The sequence below is a fragment of the Excalfactoria chinensis genome, chromosome 3, assembly GCF_039878825.1.
Source record: "Excalfactoria chinensis isolate bCotChi1 chromosome 3, bCotChi1.hap2, whole genome shotgun sequence".
NCBI lineage: Eukaryota > Metazoa > Chordata > Aves > Galliformes > Phasianidae > Excalfactoria > Excalfactoria chinensis.
Window position 1 is genome coordinate 79169060 of NC_092827.1, and position 15698 is coordinate 79184757.

Below are 15698 nucleotides of genomic sequence, written 5' to 3' on the forward strand. Positions count from 1 at the left end.
AGAAAGGATAATCAAACTGAATTTTTCAGTTTCTCACCAGGCCTTATTGCTATCAATGCCAGCCTAAACACATGCATGACACTAAGTTATCTTCAAGTGACATTTACTGATGTAATCATCTGAGACTTGGAGGTAATAACATTACATTTTATTTTTAGTGGTTCAGCTGACATTGGAAGTCCACATAATCTAACCCATAGTCATTCATTCTACCCATTTATGTCAAAACAATTATTTGGTGTTCTGAACGGTAAGACATATCCAATAAGGCAATTAAATATTAAAAAAAACCCCACAGCATTCACTATTCATTTTTAAAGCTTAGAAATAATTCAGAAGGCTTGTTTAAAGTAAAACTTTACCTGTAGAAACACCATTCTTCTTCAAATTTGCAACATAATCATTGCCAAAGGAATCCTTTCCAACCTATACAAAACAAGAAAGGATAGGTTATCTCTATAGAAAGGTGAGATTGTCTTTAGGCAGCAGAATGCTCTAATGCAGTTTGAATACAACATTTTCTATTTTGCAACACTTTGCCTTATTTTTGGAATAGCGTTCTGCAGATCTCTCCTTCTCTGTTACATCCTTCCTCTAACCATGTCTCTGTTTTCAAGTTTCATTCTCATACAACCACTGTGTTCCCTTGAAAGTGATGCTCTCTGGAAGCGTTCTGAATCTTATACTCCTGGATCAGTAGTCCATTTTTAATTGACAACATGAGTAGCAACTTCAGTGTTCTTCTTAAGTGCAGTTCATATTGAATTTTCCACCTCAGAGTTTTTTTGGTGGAAAAATATCAGTGATTACGATCTAGAAAACTAAAAACTATAAACATGGCATTTCTGATTTCTATAATTTCTCAGTACTGGGTGAACTGTTTATGAATTGAACATGTTTGTTTTATCCAGCACCACCAGACCAAGATGAGATGAGTTAGAGAGTCAAGCTATGCTTCACTGCTTTTCTAAAAGCAAGTTAAAAAGATTGTAATTTCAGTTGCACTAATCCTTTCAGATGAACAGATTTCTGCTTTCTGTTTAGCCAGAGTAATAAACATTTGTTTTGGTTACATCACACAAGCTGAAAAAAAGATGAAGTATATGGAGGAAAAAAAAAAGTCTAACTTACTCAATGTCAAAATAATGTTTAGATTATAATGCCAACGTGGCTTTTAGTTCACCAGTTTTAGCCTGTGTGTCTTCAGCACTCACCGTTTGTGCTCCTACTTCTAAGAGCAAGCTGTATATCTGAGCAGTATCAGTGACTGACTAATGATATCAGAAGTATTGTTTAAAGAGAAAAAAAAAGTCATATTTCAGGTAAGAAACCAAATGAAGATCCTGGTCATGGTCTAGTGATGAAGAGTCCCTGACTGATGATTCATCTTCCCATAGAACAGAGTTAATAGCTAAAGCTGTCTCTGGGTTACTCCAGAGTACAAAGCAGCTGCCTCTAATGCCTGCTTTGAGATTTGTCTGAATAGATATAAATATGAATTAACTCTCTTAGTAAGCTCTGAGAAGGCTTGTGTACCAGCAGTGATCAAATCCGACAAAAATCAAATCCTACAATTTGGAATTCTAAAATTTGTAGTATCACAGACAAGTGATTCTTCCCCTCACTTATTCTATTGTATAACCATGTTTTGAAACATACTTTCATTTCTGACATCTTCTATAAGGGATTTTTAAAAAGCATGATTAGAGCAGGTCCCAGTTTTTTACCAAAAGAAGACAGCAATGTAGGTCAAAACAGTGTAATCAGATGAAATGCTCTTCTAACAAAGAGGGGAAAAACCACAAACAATGAAAAGAACAAAACCAACATTTTCTTTAGTCACTGTGTTATTCATTGTTTGCATATTAGAATAGCTCTGTATCTCTGACTACTCCCAGTTTGCCAGACAGGGCTGCATCTTCTGACTGCTTTTGGCTGGATGACTGCAGCCATTTGCAATTTAAGCATGGGTTGTGCTTACCTTTGTAGCCTAACGGCTGTACTATTGAAATGCATTCCACCTGATGTTGTCATCTTTTCCTTCCCTATCTGCCACAAAGCTTCTACAACAAATCTCAGGATTTGCTCAGTTATTTCAGCAATGAAGTATTTCATAACTATTTCCCGAAAGCTCAACTGAAACCTACTTCCTTCAGCTCTGGGACCTACATAACTGAAAGGCGGGCACCCCTTATTGTTCAACTGTCACAACAACTGAGATCAGCCATGGCACTTTTGCTCACAGCAACAGATCTCGGGACTGGAGGCAAGCCCTTGGAGAAGTTCTGCTAATGTCCTTTTCCTCTGCAAAGCTTTTTCCATGTTAGTTCATCAGTATCCAACCCAGTTAATCCCAGTGCGTTTGAAGGGCTTATCTTACCATTCAGGCTTTACCTCCGAGGAAGATAGAGTACTGGGAATGAGACTCATTTCAGATTAAAGGCATACTTACTGACCATGTCAAATTATGTAACATTGTTTTAAACATTTTCTGGTTTTGCTCTAACGCTGCCAGACAGACTATTGGATAAACAGAAAACTAAATGTCTTACTCTGTTGACCACAGAACACTGTATGTGCTGAAGCAGCATTTCTTCTTTCTTGAGTTCTTAACAATTGCAGTTAGACATGCATTATGGTCTCATGGTTTGCACATTAGCACGAGTGGAATTACATCAGTATTTTTCAACCTGGGTTTTCTTTGCTTACTGTGTTTCCCATATACAGCTAGGAGAGCTGGCTGGCATCATAATAGGTAAAAGAATCAAACTTGTCTGTACCTGAAAATTAATTGCAACAAAAACATGTACTTCTTGACCATTTCTTCAATCTTTTCTATATAAGCATTTTTTTGAGAGTGTTTACTGTCTCCGTCGCTTTGAGAATGCTTCTAAAGAGAAGTATGGGATTAACAGAAAACACAAAAACAACTGGAGATAACCATCATACTCTGGTCTGTGCCTTAGATATATCCAAGTTTTTACAGTAAAGAGAGCATTCAAGTACTTTATCTTCAACTTGGATTACAGATCACCTAAAGAGATTACTACATAGCATGGTAGCCCAGCACTTTCTGAGTAAGAATGAAATGCAGCTGAGGCTTAAGTAGAGTTTAGTATATGCGATATGAGGTTACTGATATCAATGGCCAATGAAGATCATCCCTAATTGTTTGTCAGAAGTAAAACAGGACTTTTTTTCAGAACATACATCATCTTTCAGATAAAGTCCTTCCATGTTCTTAGTCTAGGCTGCTTAGCAGATATTTTGGTAATGGCTGCAATGATAGTGACTTTGGACCATCTCAAGACCACTGTGCATTTTCCTGTACTGCAAAGGGGTTCTTATAAGAACACAAGAAATTCACTTATCCTCTTAAATCCTTTAGTTCCCCAATGGCAAACTTGTATGCTTCTCTAAACCACTGCCTTTCTTGCCTTTTTGAAGCTGCATCTGTTCAATCAATATGTTGTTTTACTGTACCACGCAAACTGAGGAAGGCAGCTTAAAGATCAATACTATGATAGATATTGATAACCCAGAATAACAGCTCTCACTTCCAGTGATTTTTAGGCAGGAAGTGGAACAATGTTTGCATTTCCACTAGTCAAACTTGGTATTTGGATTCAAAATTAAAATCAACAGCATTGCATGCTACGTGTACCTCCCAGCCATCCTAGAGCTCCCTTTCTCAAACCCTGAAGAGATCGTCAGTGCCTCTCTTTTATGTTTTAAAGCTCTCACGTATGCTTTGTCATTTGACCTGAGATGCCTATGTTTACTTTTGTTGAATAGATCCTCTGTCTAAATTACAGTTTTTGTAAGAGGATGCCACACTCCAGTGGAATGTCCCTCTGGTACTAATAATGATTCTGTTCCCAGAACTTCAGATTGTAGGAGCAATTGATTCATGTTGGGAATTACAACCAAAGCATAAACGTGTACTATGCATAGAGTGTGTGTAAGGAACAATCTGCCTTTAAGATTCACTGCATACTTAAGACAACTTGTTAAGCTAAAAATAACTGAATTGTAATGCCTTAGTATTACCCAGCTCTTCTAAGTTATACTCAGCAAGTGACTTTATACAGTTTCCCATTGATCTATGAGGATAAAATATCATATAGCTCTGAGAACAGACTATTTTGAAAGGCTATACAATTTAAAAAGTAAATAGTAACTTTATGTATAATTTTATATAAAAAATAATAAAGACAAACATTTGTAGATATTAAAGAAGCATGATTCCCTACCATTTCTTTTCTCCAATAAATACATAGCAGAGAGAAAGAAATAAAGGAAGAAAGAGAGAAAGAGAGAAAATTAGGTTTTACTGAAATGGCATAAATATGATTTGGGAAAGTAACTCAAACTTACTAAATTTTATTAGGAAAGCAAATGGTTCCAGGAACATGTATTCACTGAGCATAGCATAGACCATTAAAAAATAAAACAAAATTCACACTTTTAGTGAAAAAAAACCCTTTAACATTTAGCAGGAAATGTTAGCAGAGAATTCATTGCCAATTCATCTTGTGTTAGAATCTGATCACTCATGAATGCAAAGACGATCAAATACTTTAAATATTAAAAAAGTACAAGCATTCCCAGTGTAAATTTAAAAAAAAACACCAAACCACCAAAACAACCCCAACCAACAAATCAAACAAAAAACAACACTTTAGAACAATTAGTGATAACGAGCCACAGGTGTGGCTTGAAGGTATAATTCAGATCTATAGTTATCAATCTTTCACCTAAATATAAGGTGAATAAGTAGTGAGAAAGGCTTCCTTGAGACATCTTTGGTACTCCACAAAAAAACCCTAACAGCTGATGATCCAACAAATTTAGCATCCTATCCCAGCTGTGGCAGTAACAAAGTGCATCCAGGCCATCTGAAGCTTCATCTGCAGATAGTGTGGGTTAGACAATAAGGCTACAAAGAGATAAAATTCAATCTTACCCTTAGTAATGATCACTCAAAATGAACAACATTTAATGGCAAAAATCAAAGAAAAGCACTGCAAAAACATAGTGTCTGCTAGGCAGAATGAGTCCAATGGTCTGCTTATATTCCTTCCTGAATTTATTACTATTTTACCTGTGTTTGTTTTTTATAATCATCTACAAAGTAAACTGCAGGTTGTCTGCAGTATCTAGCACCTGAATGTCATCACTGAAGCCCCGACAGTTCTAACAATGGGGAACATAAGGATCAAGTTAACTTGAATTTTGAACATTTCTAATTTTCCTCAGTTCTTCCTTTTGTGGTACATCAATTTCAATTTTGCAATCTTTATTTATGTACAATTTCTGCCAGATCTCTAGCCAATTACTCTCTGGCTCTGGCAGTGTTTTTAGAACAGCCTCCTGGTCATATTTCATGCTTAAATTTATAGCTGAAATAAGGAGAAGAGGGGATTAGTGAGGGATTTAAAAAAAAAAAAAAGAAAAAAGCAACAACAATAAAGCCCTTTTCTGTAAGACAATCAAAGGTTTACTGGAATTTGCATGAACGCTTCATTCAGCTGTAATCCAAGAGCAAGTCAGCACTTACCTTGCAGATCAGAGAGGTCTTGGCCCCAAGTCGAGCGGACTGGACACACTGATTGGCTCCTTTCCCACCAAAACCAATGAAAAACTTCTGTCCGAGGATAGTTTCTCCAGCTCTTGGCAATCTCGTGGTAAAGCTATTCCAATTTAAAGCAATATTTACATACATTAATGACTGAAAATAGCAACCATCTTCAAAATAAGAGTTACATTCTTACAACTTCAAATGGTCCAACAGCCACTCAATATGAACATAAAAGACTGGAAAGTCCTTTTAGGGTCTCTAGTCCACAAACCACCAGTTTATGTTTATTCCTTATATGCCACTCAGTCAAGCTGCTCATTTATTACTTGGGAGAGGGATTGCATTTCTGTTGTTTCTGTTTCATGTTTCAACCAGAAAAAGAAGCGGTTGATCCCTGACTGGGATTCCCCAGTCCTAATTCAATACAGATACATAATGAATCTATAAGTCTTACTGTTCATGTTGCTTTACTGCAACATTCATCTCACCTTTACACATTGTTCATTTAATTTCATTATATCTAATTATACACTCTTTAGCCACCCTAAGTAATTTTTCACTTTGTTGATGTTCACACCCCTGAAAATTGTAGATCATTATCAAAGCTTTCCTCCCTTCTGCTGTCACTCAACAGTGACTACTCTCTCTTTTAAATCAAACCTTACAACTTCTTAACGTTTTGTTGTTTGAACTGACTCCAATTACACTGAAATCCTTCTGAGGATGGGTGCTCAGATAGAGGAGCACTAATACAAGTGGAGACCCATTGGGGATGTAGTCAAGTCAGTTTGGTTTAGTTTCCATTCTGAAAAACAACAAAAGAGAACCCTGATGTTGTTAATGCTACCAGATGTTTTGCTATCTCCAGAAAAACTGAAAGAAAGAAAACACTCCCCCAATACTACGGGGGAGAAGTTCTCTGAATACAAAGCTACATTTCCCACTTACTTTTACCACTTCTATTAGAAATACAGAACTCCAAGCTGTGTTTACGACACTCAGATAACCCAAGTTTCTGACTCCTCAAGCCATGCATCCCAGGGATGCATTTTAAAAATGTAATTCCTACTATCTCCTAAGCTACAAAAAAGCTCACAACAAGTGTAGAAGAAAGGCAACCTGTTCAGCCCACTTGTGGGTAGCCTGATCGGGCTGCCAAAAGTCTGTAGGGACGAAGAAGTCAATGGGCAAAGGGGAGTTTGCAGGAATGCAGAGGAATCTGCCCTAATAAGAAAGATTCACTTCACCTGTTTGTCATTTTGTAACACTTTGCCAGTAAATCTTAGAACAGCTTCAAAATTGCCAGCCTTCCAATTCGGAAGAAGGTGACATACTTGTATGCCAGTGAATCACTGCTGATTGCTGCCTGAACAGGACGTGAGGAAAGTACGCATGTTACCCTCGACTTTATACTGCAAATTTTAGGGCATGTTAGTGTTGACAAAATCTTAATGGAGTTAATGCCAGAACGCAGCCATATCAACTGAAAGTTTCCAAGAAAAAGCAAGCTCTTTCTCCTTACCAGTTTTCAATTTCAACATCCATATGTCTGAATGTTTAGGACCACGAGGAAAATGAGATCTAAACTAGTGAAACTACCTAAGTCTTGAACTCCCACAAGATCTGCGCTCTGAGGCAGCTGTTATGGGTCTGTCCCTCAGCAGTAGTTGCTGAAGATATGCAGGTTGGGTTGCAAACACTGATTAGTGATGTTTGCTAACAGAGCACTCCAAGTTTCAATGTGAGGGTATCAGATCAGCAGGCTTTCTTGTATGGAGGGCTGAAGAGAAACTCCAGGAAGACTCACAAGTACCGCTATAGGCACTTATTTTGTTTCCAGGCAAGTAGAGCCAGGTAACATTCTGTTTGGAAATGTTTAAGCCATTTTCACTAAAAATGTAATGGTGATTTACAAGTATACGTATAAGTAACTTGTATATATGGAAGGGGTTGTTAAATTAAAGCAGTTTCCCACAGCAGCCTCTGGCAGGTTGTTTACAACAAAGAGTAACTAATGTTTCAGGGAACAACATGTAATGATAGTAGTAATGAACAAGGTGTATTAATAGCAACATCTATAATTTATTGCTATTTTCTCAATTTTATGTGTCACTGGAAGCCAAAATAGCGATTATTGCGGACTGGAGAATGAAGGTCACATAACTTAGACAAGGAAGCTCCTGTTTGGTCACTGCCAGGCTTCTGCATGCATACTTCCACAATTATGTGTCACTCAGCAAAGAATAGTTGTTACACTCAGCCTTGGTAAGCAATAGTAATAGTAGCTCTTGTACAGCTCATTTCTTTGACAGATCTCACTACACTTTAAAAAGCAGAACAACATTGTTATTCCTGTTTTGTGGGTGTGAAACTTAGGCAAGTCATTTTGCCTTTTTGTTCCTTGGGTCAGCAGGAAGCCACCGGCAAAACCAAAAGCAGAGATCAGCTCAATCCTCCAGCACACACAGACTTCTCATTTCAATTCTATGCTGAGAAAATGGTATCAGGTCTCAGTTCATCTTCCTTCCTCAGGGTGTTTTAGGAGATTATAGCTCATTCTAAATAGAATTTGTTTCTGCAAAAAGCTCATACATTTTTAGAGAAAGATGAACAACTGTGACATCCCAGCAGGCACGTGCTAATGGTGCTGCTTTGAGATCACGTGCATTTGTGAGAAGCACGTTCAACCATACATATTCATACATATATGTTCTAACAGTGGCTAGACCGTGACTTGATTCTTCTCGCAGTTATGTTGGCATCAGCATGCAACTCCAATGAAAGCAACATAATTACACTGGTGAAAAAACAGGCTTGGTGAGGTGAGGATCTGTGCCTCGGTGTTTCAAGTAGGACAGCAAAACAACTGCCTGTGGGAATCAAACAGCTTGTTGAAGACGGGAAGATGACCTTTTTTATTGCTTTGATGAAAAGGCACAAGGCAAAGGGCAAAGGATCAAGTTGGAACAGTGATTTGTAATTAGCCAATTTTAAAAATAGGCTAACAGACTAGGTAAGAACACGCAGCAAGTTCCTGTAGCTCACTGTAAACAAAAAAAGCCTACCTCCTTGCACTGCAGGCACGATCGCCAAGCCCTTCAGAACAGTTCTACACTCCAGAAGCCTAGTTTTATCTTCCATATTAAACAAACCCAAAGTACTGATCTATATACACAGCCTGAAAGTTTCACTTTCACTGACATAGGTATTCAAGATTTCTTTTCCCCCCAAATGCAACACTTTTCTCCTGTCATTTCATTCTGCAACTTTCAGTTCGGATCAGACAACTTTAACGAGCATTTCAGGCTTCTGTTGTGAGCATGCAACAATGAGTAATCTGTATAAGGAACCCTATAAATTCTTGGCTTATTGATGGTGCCACAAAGAATACGCAGAATGGCCTAAAAGTGATGAAACAGCCAATGTTACACCAAAACCAGGCTACATAAGTTAATTAGAAAAACTGTCACACTGGTTTTCAGAATTGTTACATAAAGTGTTTTGTAAAGCTATTTACAACTTTGGCATAATTTGAAAACACTGACATGAAAAAAGTAATCTAAGTTGCTGGCCAACAGACTGCTGTTAGCTTATGTGACAAATTCTCCTCAGCTTTGAGAGGATAAATGGGGTAGAGGATATTGATCTCACATCTTATGAGCAACTAGAAACTAAACGTGAAATCCCCCAAGACCTATTAGCTGGGAAAAAACAAACAAACTATAGAATATGTTTTGCAAATCGTGCACAGTAATACAGATAGTGTTTATGGAGGAACTTTCAGACTAAAACATCCTGAAGTGCTTTGGGCTACAAATAAAGGAATATAATCACTCAAAATTTCAACAGTTTTAACAAAACAATATGTAAACGTAAGAAGCACACAGCAGCACTACCCACAGTTTTTGGTGGGAAATGAAGATTCTTACATCCAGCTATGCTTCAGAGGTTTGGCACAAATAGAAGCACACAAATAACAATTTCAGCATTGCATTAACTTTGACCCTTTATCCAGTGTGTGCCACAAGTTCTGTTACAGGCTAGAGCTGGCTAGCACTTGTGTTTTTAGACAGAACCTTTCATTACCTCAGCGATGCACTAAATGAGAGGTAAAATGAAACCGAGTTAGGAATGCCACTTTCCATAGTAGTCTGGTTTTCTTGAACAGTTCCCATCTAGCAGCAACTAAATCACCATCAGAAATATTGTATCTCAAAGCAGGAGGAAGGGAAAGGGAACAGTGCGCATAGGCAGTATCTGCATAAACTAATCTTGAAATTAATAATGGCTTACTTCCGATTCCTGATGCCTAACCAGAGTCTGTTCAGTGTTTTCATCATGCAAAAATATTACAAGGATACACAATTACTGTCAGCTTAAGCTGATGTAAGACCACACTGATAAAAAAGCATTTTACCAAAGTTCATTGTGCATTACCCTTATTGCTTACAGAGTTCACTAATGTAAAATGTTTGGTTTTTTTTCCACAGGTCATATTAGTTAGGATCAGCAAACTGACCCAGACTGGTGTCCAGCAGGCAGGGTGGGCCAATGCATGCTGCCAGCACTGAGGACAGGGTGAGTGAGGGAGCAGCAGTACTGCTTTCCCTGTAGCCATATGGGCATGTTGTCCCGTGCCAATGATATTACCCCGTCGATTAAAAGCATGGGATTCTATGCAGCCAGGGCTTAGTTAATAGTACAGCATGCTTGGTTCTGTAGGAATGTTGAAGAAAAGCACAAAGTCTCAGTTTATTTCTGGGAAACAACGTGGTATTAGCATGCATGAGAAACAGAAAAGAAAAAAAATGATGTACGTCAACGTTTTTCTTTTGAAGAAAGGAAGAAGAAAAACAATATTCTCATCAGGCAGTTCAGAGGGGAGGAGAATTTGTATGTTAGATTAGATATCACATTATCTAAGATGACTGTCATTTACATAGTATCTAAAGAATATTTAAACATCTTTTTTTTTTTTTTCTTTTTTCTCCTGAAGAACAGTGAAGATAATCAAGAGAATCAAAAAAGTAGCAGAAATGATGCATTTAAAAGTATTTGAATGAACAGCAATATAATGTGAAGGCTTAGAATTTAGCTTTGATTCTGCTCTCTTTGAATCCCTGAATAAAACAGGCTCCTTCTCCCCTCCTGGGAATTCCCTAAAATGGGGAAAATCCCTGGGAGATTAGAGTAGGTGTAGCTCGCCACTGTCTAGTACATACAATTTACAGGGCTTTCATGCTCCTCAGAGCCGAACAAATACAAAGGAAAGAACAGCTCTTGCCTCTAACTAGGAATATTAGTACATCGTTGTGGTGAAAAAGTCTCAGACCTCTTTTGGATCTGGCGTAATATTTTGGTTTAGGCTCAGTCTCTTTTGTCTCACATAATTTTTAAAGATTTGAACATGTACTATGGGAAAGTATCCATAATATGGAGACAAAAAGACCACAATTCTTTTCAAAATCTGATGTTCTTGACTCGTTCTTGCTTTCATCCCTTTTAATAATCCACCAAAGCATCTTATTGGAAGGTAGAAAACTTCCAGGACTTATGAAGAGATCACCTCAGGAATGCAGTTAACTACAGCTTGGTTTAAATATTGGGCTATCCTGTTCTAGGTTCTTAGTCTCACTTCAAATCTCTATGGCTGAAAAAAGTTAGAGACAATTGGAAATAATAGAAAAATACTCAATGTATTCTTCCAACTATTTCCCCTAATCTGACAAGTCTTTCTTTATAAAAGTTCACTTTTCAGACTACTCAAATAATTGGCTATCAATTCTTGGATGGTCTGGGTGCTCCTGCTAGAACACATAATGAACAGTATAATAAAAGTACCCAAACTGGTACCTGGCAAAATAATTGATGGCTAAAGAACAACCCTTTCACAGGACAGTGCTGAAGTACAGTGGCAATGTGAGATACAGAAACTTTACCCCATCTTCCATTCTGAAGATTTTGCTAAAACTCACTAGATTTTACATAACTTACAATCCGTCACCACGGCACAAATAATAGATTAGTGCAGAGCAGGAGGAATCTTTTCATCCAGTTTTGTGATCAAAGAAATACACGCATTTTATCAAACATATACATATATATTTTCTAAAGAAAGATGATTTTGTAGATCTCATTACTGAATGGGTCAATAGTTGAACTGACACAATGGTGAACATCTCTGGCAAGTGAAAAAAATAAATGAATGGCTGAGACTACAGGAGGGCCACAAGAGCGCTACCTTCTTATATGAGCTTTACTTCTTCCAAAATACTATTGTGCAATCACAGCCTCAGTTTCAAAAGACCAAAACACACAATGTGTAGAATGAGAACAGATGTCCATACCCTCCAACAAGGACTTCAGTGAATGTTCCTGCTGACCCTCTGTACAGGGATACATTTTGACCTATTAGATCTTAAAAGATGGGACAAAGAAAGCACTCAAATGAATATCCTGCAGCTTTTACAGTAGCACACTGCAGTGCACGTCACTGAAATGACATCATCAAGAGATCCCAAATTATACTGGAAAGCTGAAAGTTTCAGAACAAAGTAAGAAGCTTTTCCTGGAACAATAATAATAGGCCTTTCCTCACATCTCTAGCAGTTAACTTTTGGGGAAAAGGTGGGCACAACACTGGCGATGTCATAATCTGCCATTCTGAACCGGACGCTCAAAAGAGATTAAAACAATACACGCAACTAACTTGAGATATTTAAGCCTCAGCAAACATTCCATCCTTTTTCCAAAACATCTGTTTTGTATTTTAAAAAGATTGTGGAAATTTTCAAAATTGCTACTCTCTAACTTTTATTTCCCTCCCACGTTGTTCTTCATTGATGTCTATTACATTATTTTTGGAACTGCAGTTACATAATTATTTTCAAGGCAATGTGATGGTGATGTTAGAATAGACCGTCTCCGAAACATGCTGTTCTCACCTAGCGCTGCAGAAGGCTTCCTGCAGTTCCTGTGCTGAACAGAACATTGTAACTTCATAAATACCAGGCTTAAAGCAGAAAACAAACAAACAAAAAACCACAATCCCACAAAACAAAATAACCTTTGCAACCCAATCAAAGAGTGATCATTACATGTCTGTGAATGGATAAAGAAGGCATATGTTCATATTAAACTAGATAGGACACAGGGTCCTAGTTCTTGGCAGCATCGTTTTTTATATAATGGTAAATCAACAATGTAATCCACACTTCTGTTTCACTATCATGCAGAATAAAATATCAGCTGCTGATCTCCCTACAAGTCCTCTCTTCTGTTTATTCACCTCCCTCCTGCGCCACCCTCCACATTATTTACAAGCATTTTGTACACAAGCATGTTTGCTTCATGAACTACAATACTAAAAGCAGCATTGTAGCTGTGTTTTCACTACAGAGTTATCAAGATGAAGTAGTGCAGTCTAAATACTATTTGTGTTCTCCAGTAAGAAGTTGATCTAAAAGCTTGTGGCTGAGACAATAATTTTGATAAACATGAAGTTTTTCAACACATTTTTAAGTACAGTGTTTCCTTCAGAATCCATATGGGTCACAACTGACAAATGAAAGCAAAAACTTAGTTTACATATACTTACTCAATTTATCAATAAATGTAGCCAACATATGTAAATACGCCAAATTCCTTCAGTAGCTAAGCTTCTGCTTTGAAGCTAGCTTACCCTTGATTCACCAGTAAACAAAGCTGTACCTGAAATTCCTTCTCATCATAGAGGTGTCTACTAGAATCTTTAAACAACATTAAGGCTTGTGTGGCAAAGACAAGAATTTGCAGCGTACAGAGGGTGCCTGCCTTTGCCAGATATGGTGAACTCAGTCATGGCAGGTAGGAATCCCCTCTGGGTGACTGCATTTACCTTTTTCACAATTTGAGTTTTCTGGGGAAAGGCAGATCTCTAAATATCAGAAATATCTGAACATCAAAAGTGAGGCACTGAAATAGGTTGCCCAAAGAGAGGTGGTGGATGCCTCATCCTTGGAGACACTCAAGGTCAGGCTGCACAGGGCTCTGAGTGCCCTGATGTAGCTGCAGGTGTCCTTGATCATTGCAGGGGAGTTGGACTAGATGACCCTTGTGTGCCTCCGGTGGCGCAGCGGTAGAATTCCCGTTTGCAACACCAGGGGGCCCGGGTTCGAATCCCCCCCTGTGGAGCAGGGGGTAGAAGTGCCGCTCTGCTACACAGAGGGCTCGAATCCCGGGAGTTGGACTCGATGATCTCTAAGGTCCCTTCCAACTCGCACAATACTATGATACTATGATGATGATACCCTTAAAGGTTTGTTCCATCTCAAATGATTCTATGATTCTGTGTGAACCTGCATAACCCTGGCTTGCCAACAGACAACTCTCATGCCTCCTGTAATGCCCACAGTTTAATGAACAACAGGGAATTTAAAATGATGGATTATCTGTACATTTTCACTGCCTCTATATGGCACACTGCTGAGCTCCAGCAAAACCACCAACTGCTTTTCCCCAACAGGTCATTCCTCACTTCGTTCTACCTGGCTAAAAACCCAACAGATTGAGTAATACTAGTAGGATATTCCCAATAAACAATACTAACAGGATCAGGGACTTAGAAGGAACAAAGTATGTTCGTTCTCATTACAGATAAGAGCATGGGAAATACCTGTTTTTCCACATGAGTACTGAACTTGATTTGTCTTTCATACTCCTTCCCATCTTTCATTTTCAGCAATGACCAAAACAGCTTCTTTTTCTTTCCGCTGCATATACTATCAAGTTTTACACATTTCAAATAAACAGGGAACTGGGAGGATAGGAAGTATGGGAATTGATGGAGGGAGTCAATTAGCAAAAGGGAATTCTGATTCTTTGAAAGCGAGTTATTTATGGGAAGACAAGGGGAAGAAAAAAAGAGCAATACAACAAACAAGTGCAAAAAGGTAACAACAAGACGTGGAGATAAACAAGGGAAAATCATAGATGGTTCAGGGAGGACATGCTATTGATCTAGTACAGGGAAATAAAAGGAGAGAAAATGGAGTGAAGTCAGAAATGGAAAGAAGAAATAATAAAACCCATAAAGGAGCACACAGCTGATATCTTCGGGAACATTACCACCTTCTTATTTCATAATTATGTGTCAGGAGGATCATCATGTTCTGCACCTACTTAGGCAACACGCTGGTAAAAAACCTTTATGTATTTTCTTCAGGCTCAAAGTATACGTTGCTAGGCTTGGAAGGAACCGTGAATGTCAGCACCAAATAACTTACTGGAGCTTGATATAGGAGCTAACAACTGGAGCCTTATAAAACGAGCACCAAAACCTTACTAGTAAACTCCTATGGAAAGAACAGCTCAGACAGCTCCTCTAGGCAACATCATATATATGCCTGCCTAGAGTGTTTTTACACAAATTTGTTACCATCGACTGTACGATCTTTATTGCAGCTTTTGATTTGTGCCAGCAGCTCTTTACTGTCAGGAGTACTAAAATTTACCCAAAGATATTTATGTCTAGAAATACATCTAGGAAAACAGTTATTTCCATTAATAGTACAGCCAGAAAGTAATTCATTAACAAGACAGAACATAACTATTCATCATATCACTCTGAGGCTCACTGGGGGGCGGGGGGTGGGGGAGGAGAGAATATACAAGAGTATCAGTGTTGAGTGTTAAAGTGTAATGCATTACTGTTGTATTTATTGGGACAAATATCTACTAAGGAATTTCTTTAGAAAATTTCCCCTTTGACTCAGAAATCCTTGTATGGCAAAGATCTCCAAACTAGAAGGACAAGATAGGTTATTTTAAACAGTCAAAAACAATTTCCAATAAATACAGGGAAAACAACAACAACAAACTGAGGAATTTATACGGTAAAGGAGTATTCAGTGGGGCAAGAAAATCTTGGATGCATTCTATCTCTATCATTAGCATAGAGCAGAAGCCGTAGGAATACCCTGAAGCACTGACCATACCAATGCCCAGTGGATCACTGGTTTGGATTTTAATTATTTGCAACTGTACAGTACCCAGGAATTCTACATAAAACAAAAGATGACAGTTGTGATATCTGTGAAGGAGGGTGTTGTAATGTGAAGCAATGGCCATATGCTACTGT

The 15698-nt window shown here is 38.1% G+C and overlaps 1 protein-coding gene across 1 annotated transcript in view; it reads right to left on the reverse strand.

Annotated features, from left to right (window-relative positions):
• Positions 1–15698, reverse strand: part of RBKS (ribokinase) — a 65999-nt gene that overhangs the window by 41367 nt on the left and 8934 nt on the right. The window contains exons 2-3 of the mRNA XM_072330986.1: positions 5561–5693; positions 363–426 (exon numbers count right to left, since the gene is read on the reverse strand). Of these exons, the coding sequence (XP_072187087.1) occupies positions 363–426; positions 5561–5693 (197 nt within the window). The remainder of the gene's footprint in view (positions 1–362; positions 427–5560; positions 5694–15698) is intronic.